Genomic DNA, 17,276 nt, shown 5'->3' with positions numbered 1-17,276 from the left:
ATTTGGAAAAGAAACAGATGCACTTAGTGGCTCTGCCTCCAGGCTCCCAAGGGATGGTGTCCGTATCCACACTGGCAGCACTCTTCACCCTGTATTTGTAATTCTGTATTTACATTTCGGTGCCACTGAACTATAACTGGGACTTTTACCACTTCTCCGTGTCCAGTGCAGCTCCTGGCACCCTGGCAGGGGCTTAGGTCACATTTGCTAAAAGAATTCAGAGTTTACATGAGTAGTGATGGAAGGCAAACACAGGGAGACCTCATTCTTCCTTATTTTTTCTAACTTTCATATGGCGTGTTTCAGTTTGGGCTTTTATGCACAGCTAAATTGGACATATTGTATTTCTGGGGAAAAAAAATTCTATTAGCATATCCTGTCAAACTCTAAATAGAGGCAGTTCTTAGAACTTATATTTATGTGCAGCCATTAATTGCCAAGAATAATAATTTACTTGTAAATGCAAGATTGTATTCATTTTATCTGTAATGGAATTCTTGTTCCTCCTGAAATCATAGCAAATTATTAAAATTGCTTTGTGGGGAGTACAAAGTTAAGGAGATCAAATTTGCTTTACAAGAACACTTGATGTAATTAATTTTTAAAAATATATCTTGCTTTTTTTAATACCAGACTTGAGATAGTAATTCTTTTAAAGACCTTTATAAATAGAACTGTTCTCGCCATTTCTCCTTTCTTTGTCAGTGAATCCTCAAACCTAGAATATGCCTTTAAGTTTCTACTCTACACCAACTGGCTGAGTTACGTTGTGACTTTATAATGCAGTCTAGTAGAGAGTAAACTGAGACATTCCATGTTTTTTTGAGACTTCTAATTCATAATTGTTGGTGAGCACTTTGACCCATAGCTTTAGAACAATGGCTATTTGGAATCAGGTCTGATCTTCGGCAAATGCATGCCATTAGAGCCTAATGACTAGTTTCTGCGCTGATGGGTCAGAATCCATGCCTGGCAGGTTCTTAAATATTTTAACAATTATCCCAGCTTGAATGGTGACTCGGAAGCTCCATGAAAACCTTCAGTACTTTCTGAATCATCCTGGAAAGATTCATGTATTCTTGGCATGACAGCTGAGTTGAGTATGAAATTCTCAATCTTTGGAACTTGGAAATTAGAGATCCGTAAACCCTCTCTTCCTCATCTTAATGCCTACCTTTCTGTCATAGCCTATATCCAATCCATCAGTAAATCTATTGCTCTGCCTTTTAACAAGCTGCGGACGGACTGACCCCCTCTCACTGCAGTCACTGTTTCTAGGGCCCAGAGTATATTGTCTCCCTCTTGTACAGTTGTAAAAAACTTTTCTTGATCTCCCAGTTCTGTCCTTGCTCCTGATCGTGTGTTCTCAAAGGCAAATGTATGGATGGTGAGTTACAGGCCACAGGGGCTCCATATGAGCCCGTCTTCTGCCCTGTGTCCCTTCTCTGTCTCAGCCTCCACTTCTCTCTCCTGGGCTTTCTGTCTGCTCCAGCCACCCTGTCCTTCAGGCTCACTTCAGCCTTGCACATTCTACTGGAATATGAGCTCCCTGCCTGCATGAAGGGTTTCTGTGTGATACCTTCTGTGTAGCCTCAGCCACCAGGAAGGACCCCTGGCACATAGTAGTTGCTCAATAAATAGTAGTTGAACCAATGAATCGTTGCACAGTATTTCCAGTCATTCTGTTTGGATAAAGACTGTGTTTAGAAATGGGAAGTTGAGCAGGTTCTTAAATTTCTTTTTGTTCTTCTTATTTAATGGTATTCTTCCACAGGAAATATACCATAACAAAGGCAATACCAATCATTTAGATTCTCTCCTTTAAAAGCTTTTCCTTAAAAGCAGACAACACTGAAAAGGGACACCAACCAATATTAAGCAATACTTAAGCCTTTAAGTATGAAATTTTTAAAAGGAATCAAGATGCCATTTAATTTTATTGGAGGACATACACACAAAACCATTCTGAATGGAAAGATAAACCAAAAGGTTATGTACAAAGATTTTACATCATTATTTTCAGATAAGTAGATATTTTAATGACACTCCAACCAGATTTCCAGTGGGAACTTTTATTTTGTTGACTGACTGTTTTGTTTGAAACTCACCTTCCCTCATCACTTAACCTAAAGTGTTCCTCTCATACTGGCCTGTCTACATTATATCTCCTTGTTTTATTTTGCTAGAACACTTTTTTTTTGCCCACCTTTATTGAGATAGAATAGACATATAACAGTGTATAAGTGTAAGATGCACAACAGAGTGATTTTATATATGTCTATGTATGTATATATATATATATATATACACACACACACACACATAACAAAATGATACCACAGTAAGTTTAGTTAACATATGCATCACATCATGTGATTACAATTTTTGTGTGTCTGTGGTGAGAGCTTTGAAGATCTACTCTCTTAGCAACTTTCAAATATACAGGGTAATATTGTTAACTAAAGTCACTATGCTTTACATTACCTCCCCAGAATTGATCCATTTTATAACTAGAAATTTATATCCTGTGATTGCTTTTCATCCATTTCGCTACCTCCCCATCCCCTGCCCCTGGCAACCATTAATCTGTTCCCTGCTTTTGTTGAGTTCAGGGTTTTTTAGATTCCACATACAAGTGAGATCATACAGTGTTTATCTTTCTTTGACTTATTTCACTTAGCATAATGCCCTCAATGGACACAATGCCCACATTGTTGCAAATATCAGGATTTCCTTATTTTTTATGGCTAAATACTGTCCCTTACATATATACACTACATTTTTTTCATTCATTTCATCCATCAGTGGACACTTTGGTTGTTCCCATATCTTGACTATTGTAAGTATTGTCGAGGTGAACGTAAGGCTGCAGAAATCTCTTCAAGTTAGTGATTTAATTTCCATCAGAAATTAAATATCCTCCTATGGAATTGTTGGATCATATGATAGTTGTATTTTTAATTTTTTGAGAAACCTTCCTACTGTTTTCCATAGTGGCTGTACCAATTTACATTCCCACCAATAATGTATAAACATTCCCCTTTCTCCACATTCTTGCCAGCACTTATCTTATCTTTTTGATACTAGCCATTCTGACAGGTGTGAGGTGACATCTCATTGTGTTTTTGATGGTTTTAATCTGATAATTAGTGATGGTGAGCACCTTCTCATGTACTTGTTGGCCAGTTAAATATCTTCGTTGGGAAAATGTCTGTTCAGGTCCTTTGCCTACTTCTTAGTTATATTATTTGATTTTTTTGCTATTGAGGTTTGTGAGTTCTTTATATATTTTGGATATTAACCCCTTACCAGATAGGTGGTTTACAAATATTTTTCTCCCATTCCATAGGTTGCCTTTTCATTTGGTTGATGGTTTCTTTTGCTGTGCAGAAACTTTTAGTTTGTTGCGGTCTCACTTGTTTATTTTCGTTTTTACTGCTTGTGCTTTGGGTGTTGTATCCATAAAATCCATGAATATGGTCATGCCAAGACCAGTGTCAAGAAGCTTTTTCCACCTCTGTTCTTGTCTGTGCTTTCAGGTCTTACATTTAAGTCTTTAATACTTTCGGAGCTAATTTTTCTTCTTGGTTTAAAATAGGAGTCCAGTTTCATTTTTTTGTTTGTTTTCCCACCATATATGGAAGAGATGATTTTTCCTCCATTGAGTATTTTGGCTTCCTTTTCAAACATTAGTTGACCGTTCATGCCTGAGTTTAATTCTGCGCTTTCACCTTTGTTCTATTAGTCTGTGTGTCTGTTTTTATGCTAGTACCAGATAGTTCAGATTGTTCTAACTTTTTGAAAGATAGTTTGAAATCAGGAAGGGTAATGCCCCTAGCTTTGTTCTTCTTTCTCAAGATTGCTTTGGCCATTTAGGGTCTTCTGTGGTTCCATATACATTTTAGGATTGTTTTGTTCTTGTTTGTATAAATACAAAAAAATGCCATTGAGGGGTGCCTGGGTGGCTCAGTGGGTTAAGCCCCTGCTTTCGGCTCAGGTCATGATCCCAGGGTCCCGGGATCAAGCTCTCTGCTCCGCGGGGAGCCTGCTCCCTCCTCTCTGCCTGCCTGTCTGCCTACTTGTGGTCTCTGTGTGTCAAATAAATAAATAAAATTTTTATTTAAAAAATGCCATTGAAATCTCAGTAGGGATTGTATTAGGGCTATAGATGATGTTGGGTAGTATGAAGATTTTACTAGATTAATTCTTCCAATCCATGAACACAGGATTCCATTCCATTTATTTGTGTCTTCAATTTCTTTCTTCAGTGTCTTAATAATTTTCAATGTACAGATTTTTTTATCTCCTTGGTTAAATTTATTCCTAGGCATTTCATTATTTTTGATGCTTTATAAATGGAATTTTTGCTTTATTTCTTTTTCACATAATTCAGTGTTAACATAGAGAAACACAACTGACTTTTATATATTGATTTTGTATTCTGCAGCTGGGCTGAATTTGGCACTATAGTATTTTGGTGGAGATATTCTGTATATAAAATCATGTTGTCTGCAAACAGAGACAGTTTTACCTCTTCCTTTCCAATTCAGATGCCTTTTATTTATTTTTCTTTCTTTCTTCCTTTTTTTTTTCTTTTCTTGATTGCTCAGGCTCATACTTTTAGTAGCATGGTGTTGAATAAGAATGCTGAGAGAGTCACGTCGCCTAGGTGGCTCAGTGGGTTAAGGCCTCTGCCTTCGGCTCAGGTCATGATCTCAAGGTCCTGGGATTGAGCCCCCAGGTCCCATCAGGCTGTCTGCTCAGCAGGGAGCCTGCTTCCCTTCCTCTCTGCCTGCCTTTCTGCCTGCTTGTGATCTCTGTCTGTCAAATGAATAAATAAAATCTTAAAAAAAAAAAAAAGAATGCTGAGAGTGGACACCCTTGTCTTGTTCCTGATGTTAGAGAAAAAGCCTTCTGCCTTTCATAATTGAGGATGGTATTAGCTGTGGGCTTGTCATGTATATGCTTTTCTGCATTGCTTACATTCCTTCTATACCCAGTTTTTAAGGGTTTTTATCATGAATGGATGCTAAATTTTGTCAAATGCTTTTTCTGCATCTATTAAGATAATCATATGATTTTTGTTTTTTAGTCTATTAACATGGTGTATCACATTTATTGATTTGCATGTGTTAAACCACCCTTGCATTCCAAGGATGCATATATAAAGAGACATCATTTTTTCATTGCTGGAAAATGAAAAGTAATCTATCAGCATCTATTAAAATGTAAAATGTGCGTACCATTTACCAAGCAGTTCAACATAGAAAAATCTGTCCAATAGAAACAAAGGCATTAGTATACAGAGATAGATGTGCAAGGATATTTATTGAAGCATTGTTTTTAAGGGAAAAGAACTGGGAATGATCTCAGTTGTCATCAGTAGGAAATAGTCTAAATAACTATGATACTTCTAGTCTATGGAATATTATACAGTCTTAAAACAATTGTTAAATCTGTTTTCTTGCTTTGAAGGACTGCTGTATACTAAAAAGATTCCAGACTGTTTATTGTACAATCCGTCTTTAAAAATTAATATAGTATCTACACATGTATATATGGGTGGGTTTGTATTGTAAACATAAAGAAATATGTGGAAAGAGACATACCCTGGACATTAACAATTGCTGTGTCTTCAGGAGTCAAAAATAAAGAGCAGGAGAGGAGATTATTAACATCTGTGCTGCTTTATTGTTTAACTTGGTAAAACCAACATCTTAATTTTTAAAATATAGTAAAGATGACTTAATGAAAAACATAAAGGTACATTAGAGGACATTAGTAGTTTGGCTTTGAGCCAAACCAAGTAAATGTAAGAAAGAAAATGTAAATACTAAATAGTGTAAGAAAGGAGAACCACCATTACTGTATTGGATCAGAGATATCTTCAGAGTGAAGGCAGCAGTTCTTACTTCACCAGTGTGTCAGTGTTCTTCAGTAGACTTACAGTTTGGAGGTTTGGAATTTGTGTTTCTTTTTTCTACCTGATTAAAACTTAGTTATTCTAAGAAATAATTATTAGGAAACCGGATTCTGAAATAAATCACCGTAACAAAAGAAAACAATGCTTCCTTATTTAAAATGTTACGATCTTCTTGTTTTATTCTTTGTAACTGCCTGATCTAAAGGTGAAGTGTACCATGGCCAGCGTAACCATGGCTAAGTCAAACACTGTCTTTTTTAAAAATTGAGGTTTTTTTTTTTTAAACATACTTGTAATGTATACATTTGAAACAAAGGTTGCTTATCATTTTTCTTTTTTATTTCAGAACGCTTTACCCTGTACAGCTCTAAAAACCTTAGGCAAGCATGGAATAAGTAAGTCTTTATACAGTTTGTGCTTGTTCTCGCTCTCTTTTTCTTTTCTCTCTCAGTTTCTCTCTCAATTCTTAAAACACTTGTCTTGACATTTTTCATTTGCTCATCCAAGTATCCATGCATCCATTCATTTAACCATTAAATAGTCGGTAAGCCCTAACTGGGCACCAGCCTCCATGTTTACCTTAAGCCGATGCTGTTATATATGAGTTTGGGTTCTTAGAGCAACGTGGCATTGCTTGAGAATTCTAAATCCTAAAATTCATTATGCTTAATCTTCTCATAACTGAATTCCAAGAAATGTTTTCACAATAACAAAATAGCATCTAAGTACAGTGTTATGACTGATTCTAATCTAAATAATGCCAGTGACAGACTTGGAGCTAGATAAAATTGATCTTTCAGATTTTTTCAGTTTATCTGTTGTTCTCCTAAGCCTTGTTGGAAAGCAAAGTATGTGTATCACTTGAAATATATGTGATCTGTTTATTTAATTTCTGTTCTCTCATCTGATCTCATTGAAATAATTTTATTTATTGGTTTCGAAATTTGATGAAATCTGAAGGTCTGGGTTTCTCAAGTTATTCAGAGATCTTTTATTGCAAGCCAACGTGTTAATAAATCATTGAAAGTTGGAAAGCAGAGTGATTGAGTCACTCTCATTAGTTGTGGAGATCATATTTCAAGCATGATGCTGGGAAAAAGGTAACCGGGACTGGTTTGATTTAAAAAAAATTAATTTGTCATAACAGAATTTTGTCTGTGGGGAATTTGGTATTATTGCCTCAGTTTTTACTGTTACAACATGTTTCATTTTAGACACCATCAATTATAAAAATAAAAAAAGAAGGAAAAAAACCCTTTTTATAATAAAAATGTTGTCAGTAGATCCAGTAGACAACTTATTGTGAGGAACTCATGAAGTGAGTACTTTAAACTCTGCAGTGGTTTATTTGGAAGATTTGGCAATTTATTTTGATTAAATTCATTCTTAGAAGAGCACTGGGATAACTATTTTCGTCTAACACAAGGCTTTGCATTTGGCCATTTGAAGAATCAGTTCTTAATGTCTGGAGTCTCCTCTTGGAGGCATGCCCTCTGTTGGGAACATTCTGTGCCTGTTCCTTCACTCTTGTTCCCTTCACCCTTCCCCTCTTCACTGGTCATCCGTCTAACAATTTAATTAAGTGCTTTCATACACCAGGTACCACATATAGTATACAGTTCCTGCCTTAATTAAATGACCAAACACATTCTCTCATGATTGCTCAAGAAGGTTTGTCCAAGCAGGTAACCGTCTTAGGAGACAGTTCTTTATAAAGCAGTTGAATTTCTAACCCCACCTTTGAAGTCACAGGAACATCTGGCAGATCTACACAGAGCATTTGTGGAGAACAGCCATTTCCTTCCTTCAGAGGGGCCGAGCTAGAGTGACCTCTAAATTGCCCAGAAAAATAAATGGCAGTCCTTACCCACTTAGAGCAGTCAACAAAAAAAATGGGAGATGGGTGTGTGTAGATGATGGTGAATGATATTTCTTCCACTGTCCTCTTATGGGTATGACCCCACTTTGTGTACACCTGGCCCACTCCAGCCATTCATATCTGTAGCTTATATTCAGTACCATCCACCACTGCAAGCTCTCAAGCACGCAGGCCCCAATGAATGAATGGCCTTTCTCATCCAGCCATTCCACCGTGACAGGTGGGATGCCTCAGGTTGCCTCATGTCTTTCTAAAAGAAAAGCAAAATTGGAATAGTACTCAAGTCTTGCTTGAATTCTGACTTGCTTGCTTCTGATAAGCTTGCTTCATTCTGACTGACCTAAGACCCCATGCTTACTTTGCTTTGAGAGGTATTGATCATGTTACAACAAGAGTAGTTAATTTCATTGATGAAAATCAGGATGTACAGTCCTCTGGTATTGATGTTTTAGAAATTTTAAAAACTGTGCATTATGCACAATGTTCAGATTTTTTAAAAAAGATGCTAAGTGTCAGTAAATATGCTTTGACTTTAGAGGGCAAATAAGAATTCTTCAGAATATGATTTTTTGCAAAATAGTAACATAGTTTTTTTCCTTAAGATAGATCTTCAGGGATATTTATTACTTGCATTTTCTATGAACATAGGATTTATAATTTTTCTACAAAAATCAAGGTCTAAAATACTAAAGGAAATCTTACATTTTCATGTAAAGTATTCTTAATGAACTGGTAGAACTGTGGTTAATGTCTTTCTTTTAATCCATAGCATCACATGTGCTTTAAAATAAAATTAGAATTAGGAACTCCTGGGATTGAGTTCCACATCAGGCTCCTTGCTCAGCGGAAAGCCTGCTTCTCCCCTTGCTTGTGTGCTCTCTCTCTCTCTGACAAAAAAATAAATAAAATCTTTTTTTAAAAAAAAATTAGAGTTAATTCAAAAGCATCTAACAAACTGGGCCTTACCCTTAGATTGCTTTTAAAGCATTTTAGCAAAAATATTAAAAGCTGAACTTGAGGTAAGATTTTTAAATTATAAACATAACCTGTTCAGAACCAGGCTACTTTTTAAGCTCCCATAAATCTTATTTTTTGTTGCCTTAAGGATTTATCTCAGAAAACACGGAGTAATAAAAAATCACTTAAAATATTTTAAAAATACTACTTTCTGGCACCAGTGTTATATACTGAATCCTTAGAGCCAAGCCATAGCTTCTAACCCATTAAAACCCAATGAAATTTAGAGAAAACCGAGAATTCAGAGACCCTAATTATATTATTGATCCCTCCTCCAAATGGACTTGTGACTTTGCAGCCACCGACATTTCAACATCTGTCACTTTGGAGGGAGGTCAAGGTTCAGAAGAACTGCATTTAAAGACTATTAAGCAAGTGCTGGTTTTCCTCCATCACTTCTAACTAATTTGCTTGTCTACAAGCACAATTGTGAAACTGGAGCAGTTGGTAAATTCTCTTGTACAGCAGTAATAGGTTCAAAATAAAGTGAACTAATTTATAAGAACTAATTTGAATTCAGTTTAGATGGGTTAATATAAGATGGGTAGGTTAATAAAAAGTAAGTCACTGTTCCAAATTAAGTAGGGATATCTTTTAAGAATATGTATTAACTCAGCTATTAAAGCTAGGTGATATATTAACTTACCTAAAAGAGCCAGAATTTCTTGAGCAGTGAATCCTCAAGTCTCTTTGAACAGCTGTAACAAGTGACCCAGTTTATTGGGGGGGCCAAGTCTGCCCTAGGTAACACCAATACAATTCCCTCCTGACTTCATTTATACCAGTAACCATGGGCATAATTTTATCCTTTGAAGGATTTTTTAGTATTCTGGGGGAACAAAGCAGTGATGGGAGAAAAATATCAAAAGATCTTACAGATATCTAAACTCAAAAAGATAATATAAAGAAGAAGTCTTAATTATAGGATTGAGAATAATAAATAACTATTAATAAAGAAAAGAAAGCCCTTTTATTCCCTCATGTGGACATGCATGATTTGTGTGGGCTCTTCCTGCTTAAAGGAGATTTTGGATTAAAGGGAGACACATCTTAATTTTATAAATACATGTACTGTTTTCTCACTGCCTTCAAAAACATTCCATTTTATTTCACTGGAGTTATAAAGACTCTCCCTATTTTTCTTCCAAATCTCTCTATTTATAGTTGTCTGACATGGGCATGTATATGCAATCAACCAAGAATTTCAGCCACTTAAAAGATCTTTTATTATTTTGGCTGGAGAAGCAAGCCTTAGTATACGCTCTCCAGCACTGGTTAGGGTAGGATTCCAGGAACACATTTGCTTGTTTTGGAACTTTTTAACAGCTGAACAATTTGGGGTGGGGGTAGGGTTGAAAGGAGCAAAAAGAGAACCAAGGATAAACCACAGAGCCACAGAGGACAGATTTGGAAAACCCAACTCGTGGCAGATAAAGCAGTACATGTCCACAGACTTGACTAGGTGGAGGCCAGCCTTGCCCTGCTTTCTCCATCCACGTGCTCTGCTTCAGCTTATAATCCTTCCAGTTAGGTAAGTCCCACTGAATTTCTCCTAAGAATTGAAAGCATCGCTTCTTTAAAATGTGTAGTAAGTACAGAGACATTGCCATGAAACTCCTTCAATGAAAATGCAAGAATAGAGAAGATGACATTAACCTGCATGTATTTGAATGTACCAGCAGTCACAAACCCAAATTCAGAAGATTTAAGTTTTCTAACTTCGTATTCTTGCACTTTCCTTGAAAGGGTTCTTGAATTCCATGCTCAATTTTCAGAACGCATTTTAAAGATGACCTGCTTGGTTGTTGTGGTACATGTGCATAAAACATAATGTATTTAAAATAATTTTTAAGGAAATAATAACACACTTCATTCTATATTTATGCTGCCAAGTCCTTATTTTTCTTGCTGTCCTATCTGATTGCATTCCATTAGGATTTAAATCAGTGCCTCCTCAGGAAACCGAAAGGTCCTGTCTTTCTACTCTGCTTTATTGTTCCAAGTCGATCTAAAATTTTCTAAGATAATAATAATACACTGCAAAGAAAGGACTATCCCTTTCTATACTAGTTTAAAGTGAAAGGAACGTAAGAACAGCTGTTGGCACTAGGAGGCGCAGTTGAGCCAAAGTTTTAACTCCACTTCCACTTCGACTTTTTTTTTCATTGTTGATCATTTTTGTTATAATTCTATTTACTTCAAAGTAACAGTTTTAATTTATTTAGTGCCTGGAGATTTCTTCTTGCAGTGTTTTCAAAGAAATTACTCTGTACATCATCAATGCACTTTTTTAGGCTTGGGTTTATTGGGGTGACACGCTGTAAAGCAGACATTTTGAAATTCCATTCTCTTCACTCCAGGATGAGCTGAAGCTGCAGTCCTCTGCTGCTTGGCTTGCGGATGTGAGCCCAGCGTCAGGACGCTACCCGGCGTGCAATTCTTTATGACAGCCTTGGAAACAGGTGGATGGATGCTCAGATCCAAGCGGATCTCTGTCCCGATCTCGGACACCCGCACGTAGTGTTGTTGGGAGGCCCCAAAGTTGCAGTTCAGAGAAATTGCTGTGGATGTTCCTCTTCACAGGAATGAATCACTGGTTCAGGTCCTGAAAGCATCATGTAGGTGTGGTGTTTACTCTCTCTAAAGCCCCTTGCTCCCTACCAGGGAGCAGTTCTAGAAAATTAAAGACTGGATTTTTTTAGAGGGGAAAGAGGAGGTCCAGGCTCTGGTGGGAGCCTCAAGGAAGACGGAATCAAGGGCTGTCCAAAGATACGGGTCGGGCATCCACCAGGAGGACACGGAGAAAGCTAACCAAGGGACGGTTGGCAAGTTTGCCGGAGGCTCAGACCTGGCTACTAATAGTAGCAGTGGTGTAAATATGATAACAGATGAAACATACCTTGTCAGAGGCCTCATGTACCCTCCTTTCCCTACAGTCAGAGCTGTGATGGGGTAGCCATGGTAATTAACACTTGGGCAGCATTTGACAATGTAGAATTTGCTTTCTTTTATGTTACCACATCTCGTGTGTTTTTTTAAAACAGTCTTGGGAAGTAGGATACGTACCATCATCTCTATTTTATAACTTAAAAAAAAAAAAAACACGCTCAGTGAGGTCAAATGATCAATGCTGTTGAAAATTGCAGCTCAGAATGTACACTGCCAAAATGAATCTTAGGAGAGAAATATCAATTTTAAAACCCCGATATTCAAATGAATAGGTATCTGATTTTCTGTTCTCACTACAGCCCTCGTTGGGGAGATCTCTTCTGGGAAGTGATGTCATTTATTCCCAGTCTAGGTTTCTTAGCAGCAGGAGAGCTGTGGTGAAGTAGAAACCTGACTTCTGTCCTGGGGAAAGGGTTTGCAGCAGGCCGACCACACACATCAGCTCAGGCCTCCCCTGTGCAGCTACTGGATGATGTACCGTTGGGATAAAGGCCAATTTGCAACAGTCGAAGTGCTAGAGGTGACAGGCCTCCTGGCCACCCATCCAGACCCTGCTGGTGAGCTCTGTACCCTATCCCACACAGCTCCCTCTGCCCCCAGGAAATTACCCTCTGTCATTCTGTGCCATTGTGAGGTTTCTTGTCCGTATCTTTCTTGTGGTAGCAAAGAATTCGCTATTATTAATAACCCCTGGTGATGGCCAAGGGCAAACCCTGTGCTGGGTTTGTTATCTGCTGAGCACAGGGTTTTTTTTTGTTTGTTTGTTTCCCTTCTGATAGACAGAAAATATCCATCTTCTCTCTAACTAATTGGCAGTACGTGCCAGGCTTGGGAGCTGGCAACAGCCATTGTTTTTCATCCTTTCAGATGATGTGTTGGATTCCTCACCCCAAAGTACATGCTTATGGTGCAGCTAATACCTTCCTTCTGCCGTCCAGCTCATTAAGGAATAAAATCCAGCCATGCTTCTGAAGTGGCACCAAGCTTCCTGCAGCAACTGTGGAAGCCGTGCGACTGAGAGAACTAGGCTTTCTTGCACTGTTTCCCACAACAGATTCTAGAAGGGTACGTGAGCTAAAGAAGTTCTTCTGCCTCTCCAAAATATAAAACAGGGTGTTTGTGTTCTGTGGCTGCCCTGACAAATCACCGCAGATGTATTGGTGAAACACCACTGTGGTGTTGTCACGGAGTTCTTGGAGCTGGGGCCTCGGTGTTCCCCGCTGGTTTCTTTGCTCTGGGACTCCCAAGGCAGAAATCAAGTATCAGCAGGGCGGGCCTTATCTGGAGGCTCTGATGGAAATCTCTTTCCGGGCTCATTCAGTCGGTGGGTGGGTCGGCAGAATTCAGTCCCCTGTAGTCCCTGGCCAAGCCTCCTTTTTTTTAACCACTTGTCAGCAGGGAGTCCCAACCAGCAAAGGCCACCTCTTTCCTCATCACTCAGCCCCCTCCCCTGTCCAGCCAGCATCAGTGAAGGGAGCTTTTCTCACTGCCTTTATAGCTCTCTCACTTCTCCTCCTGCCCTATGCCTTCTGCCTCCAGTAGGAGAAAGTTCTCTGCTTCCAAAGGCTTATCTGCATAATCCAGGTTAATCTCTCTGTTTTAAGGTCTGCAACATTAATTATATCTGCAGAGTCCCTTTTGCCATGGAAGGCAACACATTCACAAGCTTCAGGGATTAATGAGTGGACATCCTGGGGGCCCATTCTGCTTTCCGTAAGTGGGTACTGGGGTTTCCTACTCAGTGATGAGGCATGCGTGGGGTAAGGCAGAGCAGAGGGGGCCATCCGAGTCCTTGCCAGTTCAGACACATCTGGTTCATCTGATCTCTGACCCATCTGGTGACAAGCACAGGCCTCTGACTCCGGCAGTTCCATGTTACCTAGTTCCCACTGGTTCCTCAAATTTATGTGTAAGGAAGAAACAGTCCCCTCCCCTACACTTAGAGTGGTAAAAACGGATTGTTCTCCAGAAAGTTCATAGCCTCTGAGATAACAAAAACTCTGACCAAGGTTTCCTTCTCCTCTAGACCAGTGCTTCTTCATTGATGAAAATCTTTTCCATCTGCACTGCCTAGTACAACAGCCACTAGCCTCCTATGACTGTTGAGTACCTGATATTCGGCTAACGTGACTTAGGAACTGAATTTTAAAGTTTATTTAAACTTAATTAATTTAAGAGTTAATTTAAATGTGAATAGCCATACATTGCTACCATACTGGGCAGCACAGCTGAAAGGGAACATGTAAACTCTTCACTTATCTTAAGTGCCACCCAGCGTGGTAGAGGCATGGATGTCTGATGCTGTGAAAACTCCGTGCATTTGAGCTCTTGGCATTTTATGCTCTAGTGTCCAGAGATCTTCCTTATATTTTTGCTTCTCACCCCTGTCTTCTATTTGTAAACACTGAGAAGAAAATAGCTCTGGAGGGCCCAATAAGTGTATTAAATCTTCAGAGGAACTCGTGGAAGTATCACAGAAGAGCATGCAGACATCCCCTCCCCTCCGCCTCCCCTCGAGAAGCCATGCTGTTCCCTCCTGAGGGGCGCTGCCTGTTGCAAGCGCCTCTGTTCCTTTCTCCTGTTCGTGTTCTCTCTCTCTCTTTTCTGTTGGGAACTGCTAGGGGTTAGACACACAGCTCTCTCCCCTTTTTGAACTCCCTCAAGAATTCACCTCTCTGCTGTTGTTCCCGGCTCCCCTTGATCTACCCTAACTCTACTCAGAAAATATCATAAAGGCTCAGCTTCCTCTTCGCCACATATGAGATGCTATTGAGAGGGCTCCATTTTTCTAAGTAAGCCTCCCATGGACCCCTGTGGGTACATATGTTAATTATTCGGTTTCAGAACTTGAAAATTACCACTTTTTAGAAAGTGAAACATAAACAGAAATGCAGTTTTTACTGCTCTTTATTTTTTAGGGGAAAAACTGGGTATGAGAAAAACTCAACATTTTTTTTTTATCATTTTCTTTTAAGAAAATGTTTATGAACTTAGTGAACTTTCAGCCTCAAAATTGAGATGAACATAAGAAGTCACTGGAGAAAGACGTGATTTTAACAATGTCATCTTCTATCACCCACTCCACACTTTGGTTGATTGTCCTGAATATTAGGATTGGACAAGGGTCTCCCTTACCTTATGGGGAAACTTTGTATAAAACTGAGTGGAACTTCCACCCATTGTGAAGATCCAGCTCTTAGACTGTTTATGTTGATATGTACACCCGGTATCTGCTGTGTAGACGGTAGTCCTGTTGACCTTGTAAGAATCCATAGCCAATAGATACAGTGGATGTGAACCAAGAAGGAAGGCTGCAAAAGCTCATTTGGCACAAATGGCAAGAAAATGTCTGACGTCGGCATCATCCGGTATCATAGGGGCCAAATTCCAATCCTAGATCCGCAACTCAATGGCAAGCTCCCTAATCAACCTGAACCCCAGCTTCTCGGTCTTTAAACTATTAGCAGGATTGTTGTGAAGACTGAATAAGGTATGGGTGTAAATGATGGGGCACTGTTGGCCAGCGTTAGCTTATCTCCCTCCTGTTTTTCAGCACAGCTTGTCCTACCCTACCCTGCAGGGCATTTCATTCAGTTCCCAATAGGCAGCGGTCCTTCAACATGAATCCCAGTGCTATACGGGGTCCCCAGACATCTGGGCTACTACTTCTACCTTCCAAGGAGCACATGCTGAACTGCTTGGTCACCAGATCATTTTTTAAAATACTTCTTTGTAGAAATAAGATTCCCTCATTCCCAGCAGTTCCTTCCTAAGAGTGATATGTTAACAAATAGCATTGTACATAATTAATGTAAAACTGTGATTTACCCTAAGTCTTGAAACACATCTACCAGACAGTTTTCCTAATTAGATTGAAAGAAACCCATAGACACTTATCAAGTTCAAAGCATCTATGAGACCTTTCCTGTCGTGCACTTCATACATGAACTGATGGGTAAGACTAACCCAGCTGTGCTAGGACCGAATGTCCACTTGATCCAGGGGTTTCAGTGGTGAGACCAAAAGGAGTTACTCTTGATGTTTGGGGACTTCTCAATGGCACAAGTGAATGACTTATCACTAGAAAAACCATGAAGGCTGAAAGCGTGGCCTTAAGTTGCTACCTATCACGGGGAACAAAGGTAACTTGGCATTTTTCTTTGAGACATTGAGCCACATCTATACCCTAAAGCACTAATCACATGTTACCTTGTTATAGTCATCGTGGGAGTGACTTTAACAATAGATTTCATTATGTCTTTAACAACAAAGATATGTTAAAACGCCATAAGCAGACATGCATACAACCCCCAAATCAGTTATTGTTTTACCTAAAAGAGCATGTTTAGATAATTCAGACATTTTGGAGAATCTAGTGGCGATTTACAGTTGAAGTCTCATGTGTGTGGATGTCCTTACTCAGACTGTCAACGACATACAAGTGAATAGAAATGTGCACAAAGGGATCAATATTCTGCCCCTTGTTGCATTGTTACATAGCGTATCTTATGTATCTCTATGTGAGTTATTTGCTAGGCCTCAGCTGTATTTAATCCCTCAAGACTTGATATACAAACATAATGCCAAATAGAGAACTTCCCTTAAATTATTTAAATCGCCCCATAAGTGATTTCCCACTCTTCCTGCAATGGAAAACATTTGATCATAAATTCAATTAAATCAGTCATCATCTTTGTGATGTTTGTCCAGCTAAATCCTTTAGTGACTAAACCAATAAACATACCAGCTGTGTGTGTGTGTGTGAGAGAGAGAGAGAGAGAGAGAGAACTGGAAAGAGAGAGAGTGTGTGTGTGTGTGTATTTATGGCACGACTATGGGGAAAAAAATGATTTGAAGTCAAGATGAAGGGTAGTTCTCATTTCTTAGGCCAGATTTTGTCCACTTCATTGCAGCCAAGGTTTAAAAGATTAAACTCTTAGCAGGGATAAAATCATGGGTATTCCTTCATTGGCTTTTACCTCCCAACTCAGCCTAGTCTTAATATATTGAGTTTTAGATCAAAACTGGTATACTTTGGAGATATAGTGAAAGCTGTCAAACACATCACCCATTTTTCTTCCTCTTTCCTCCACATCCTCCCCTCCCTCATTAAAACAAAGGGAAAATGATTGTCAACATACTTTTAAGCTTCTCCAGGAAAATGCCATGATAGGACTATAGTACTATTTACGAGTTCTCGTATTTATGTCAGGTGATTAGGTAGGGTTTATTAAAGGTTTATAAGTGTTGATTGTTTCTCAGCTTGATCCTAAAGCCTTTCAGACAACAGATAGAACTAACTGCTTCCCCTCATTTTCGTCATACCTTTGCTACCTTTGGATATAACTGAACCCTTATTCATGCAGATCTTTACGTATGTGTATATCCATGTGGCCTGTAGAGGGCAGCGTGTTCTGGGAAAAAAGAAAAGTGAGATAAGCAACTGATTTTTTTTTTTTTTCCCCTTAAGCAAAACAAGTAAGGTATCTCCAGTAGAGAAATCAGAGC

The 17,276-nt window shown here is 38.8% G+C and overlaps 1 protein-coding gene across 4 annotated transcripts in view; it reads left to right on the top strand.

Moving 5' to 3' along the window:
- Positions 1-17,276, top strand: part of CDK14 (cyclin dependent kinase 14) — a 572,715-nt gene that overhangs the window by 428,499 nt on the left and 126,940 nt on the right. For all 4 annotated transcript variants that reach the window (XM_032304318.1, XM_032304316.1, XM_032304319.1 and 1 more), the window contains one exon: positions 6,270-6,318. In XM_032304318.1, coding sequence (XP_032160209.1) covers positions 6,270-6,318 — 49 coding nt within the window. The remainder of the gene's footprint in view (positions 1-6,269; positions 6,319-17,276) is intronic.

Source organism: Mustela erminea, chromosome 11 (genome assembly GCF_009829155.1).
Source record: "Mustela erminea isolate mMusErm1 chromosome 11, mMusErm1.Pri, whole genome shotgun sequence".
Classification (NCBI taxonomy): Eukaryota; Metazoa; Chordata; class Mammalia; order Carnivora; family Mustelidae; genus Mustela; species Mustela erminea.
Note: the sequence above shows the minus strand (reverse complement) of the source record. Positions and strands in the feature narration are given on the sequence as shown.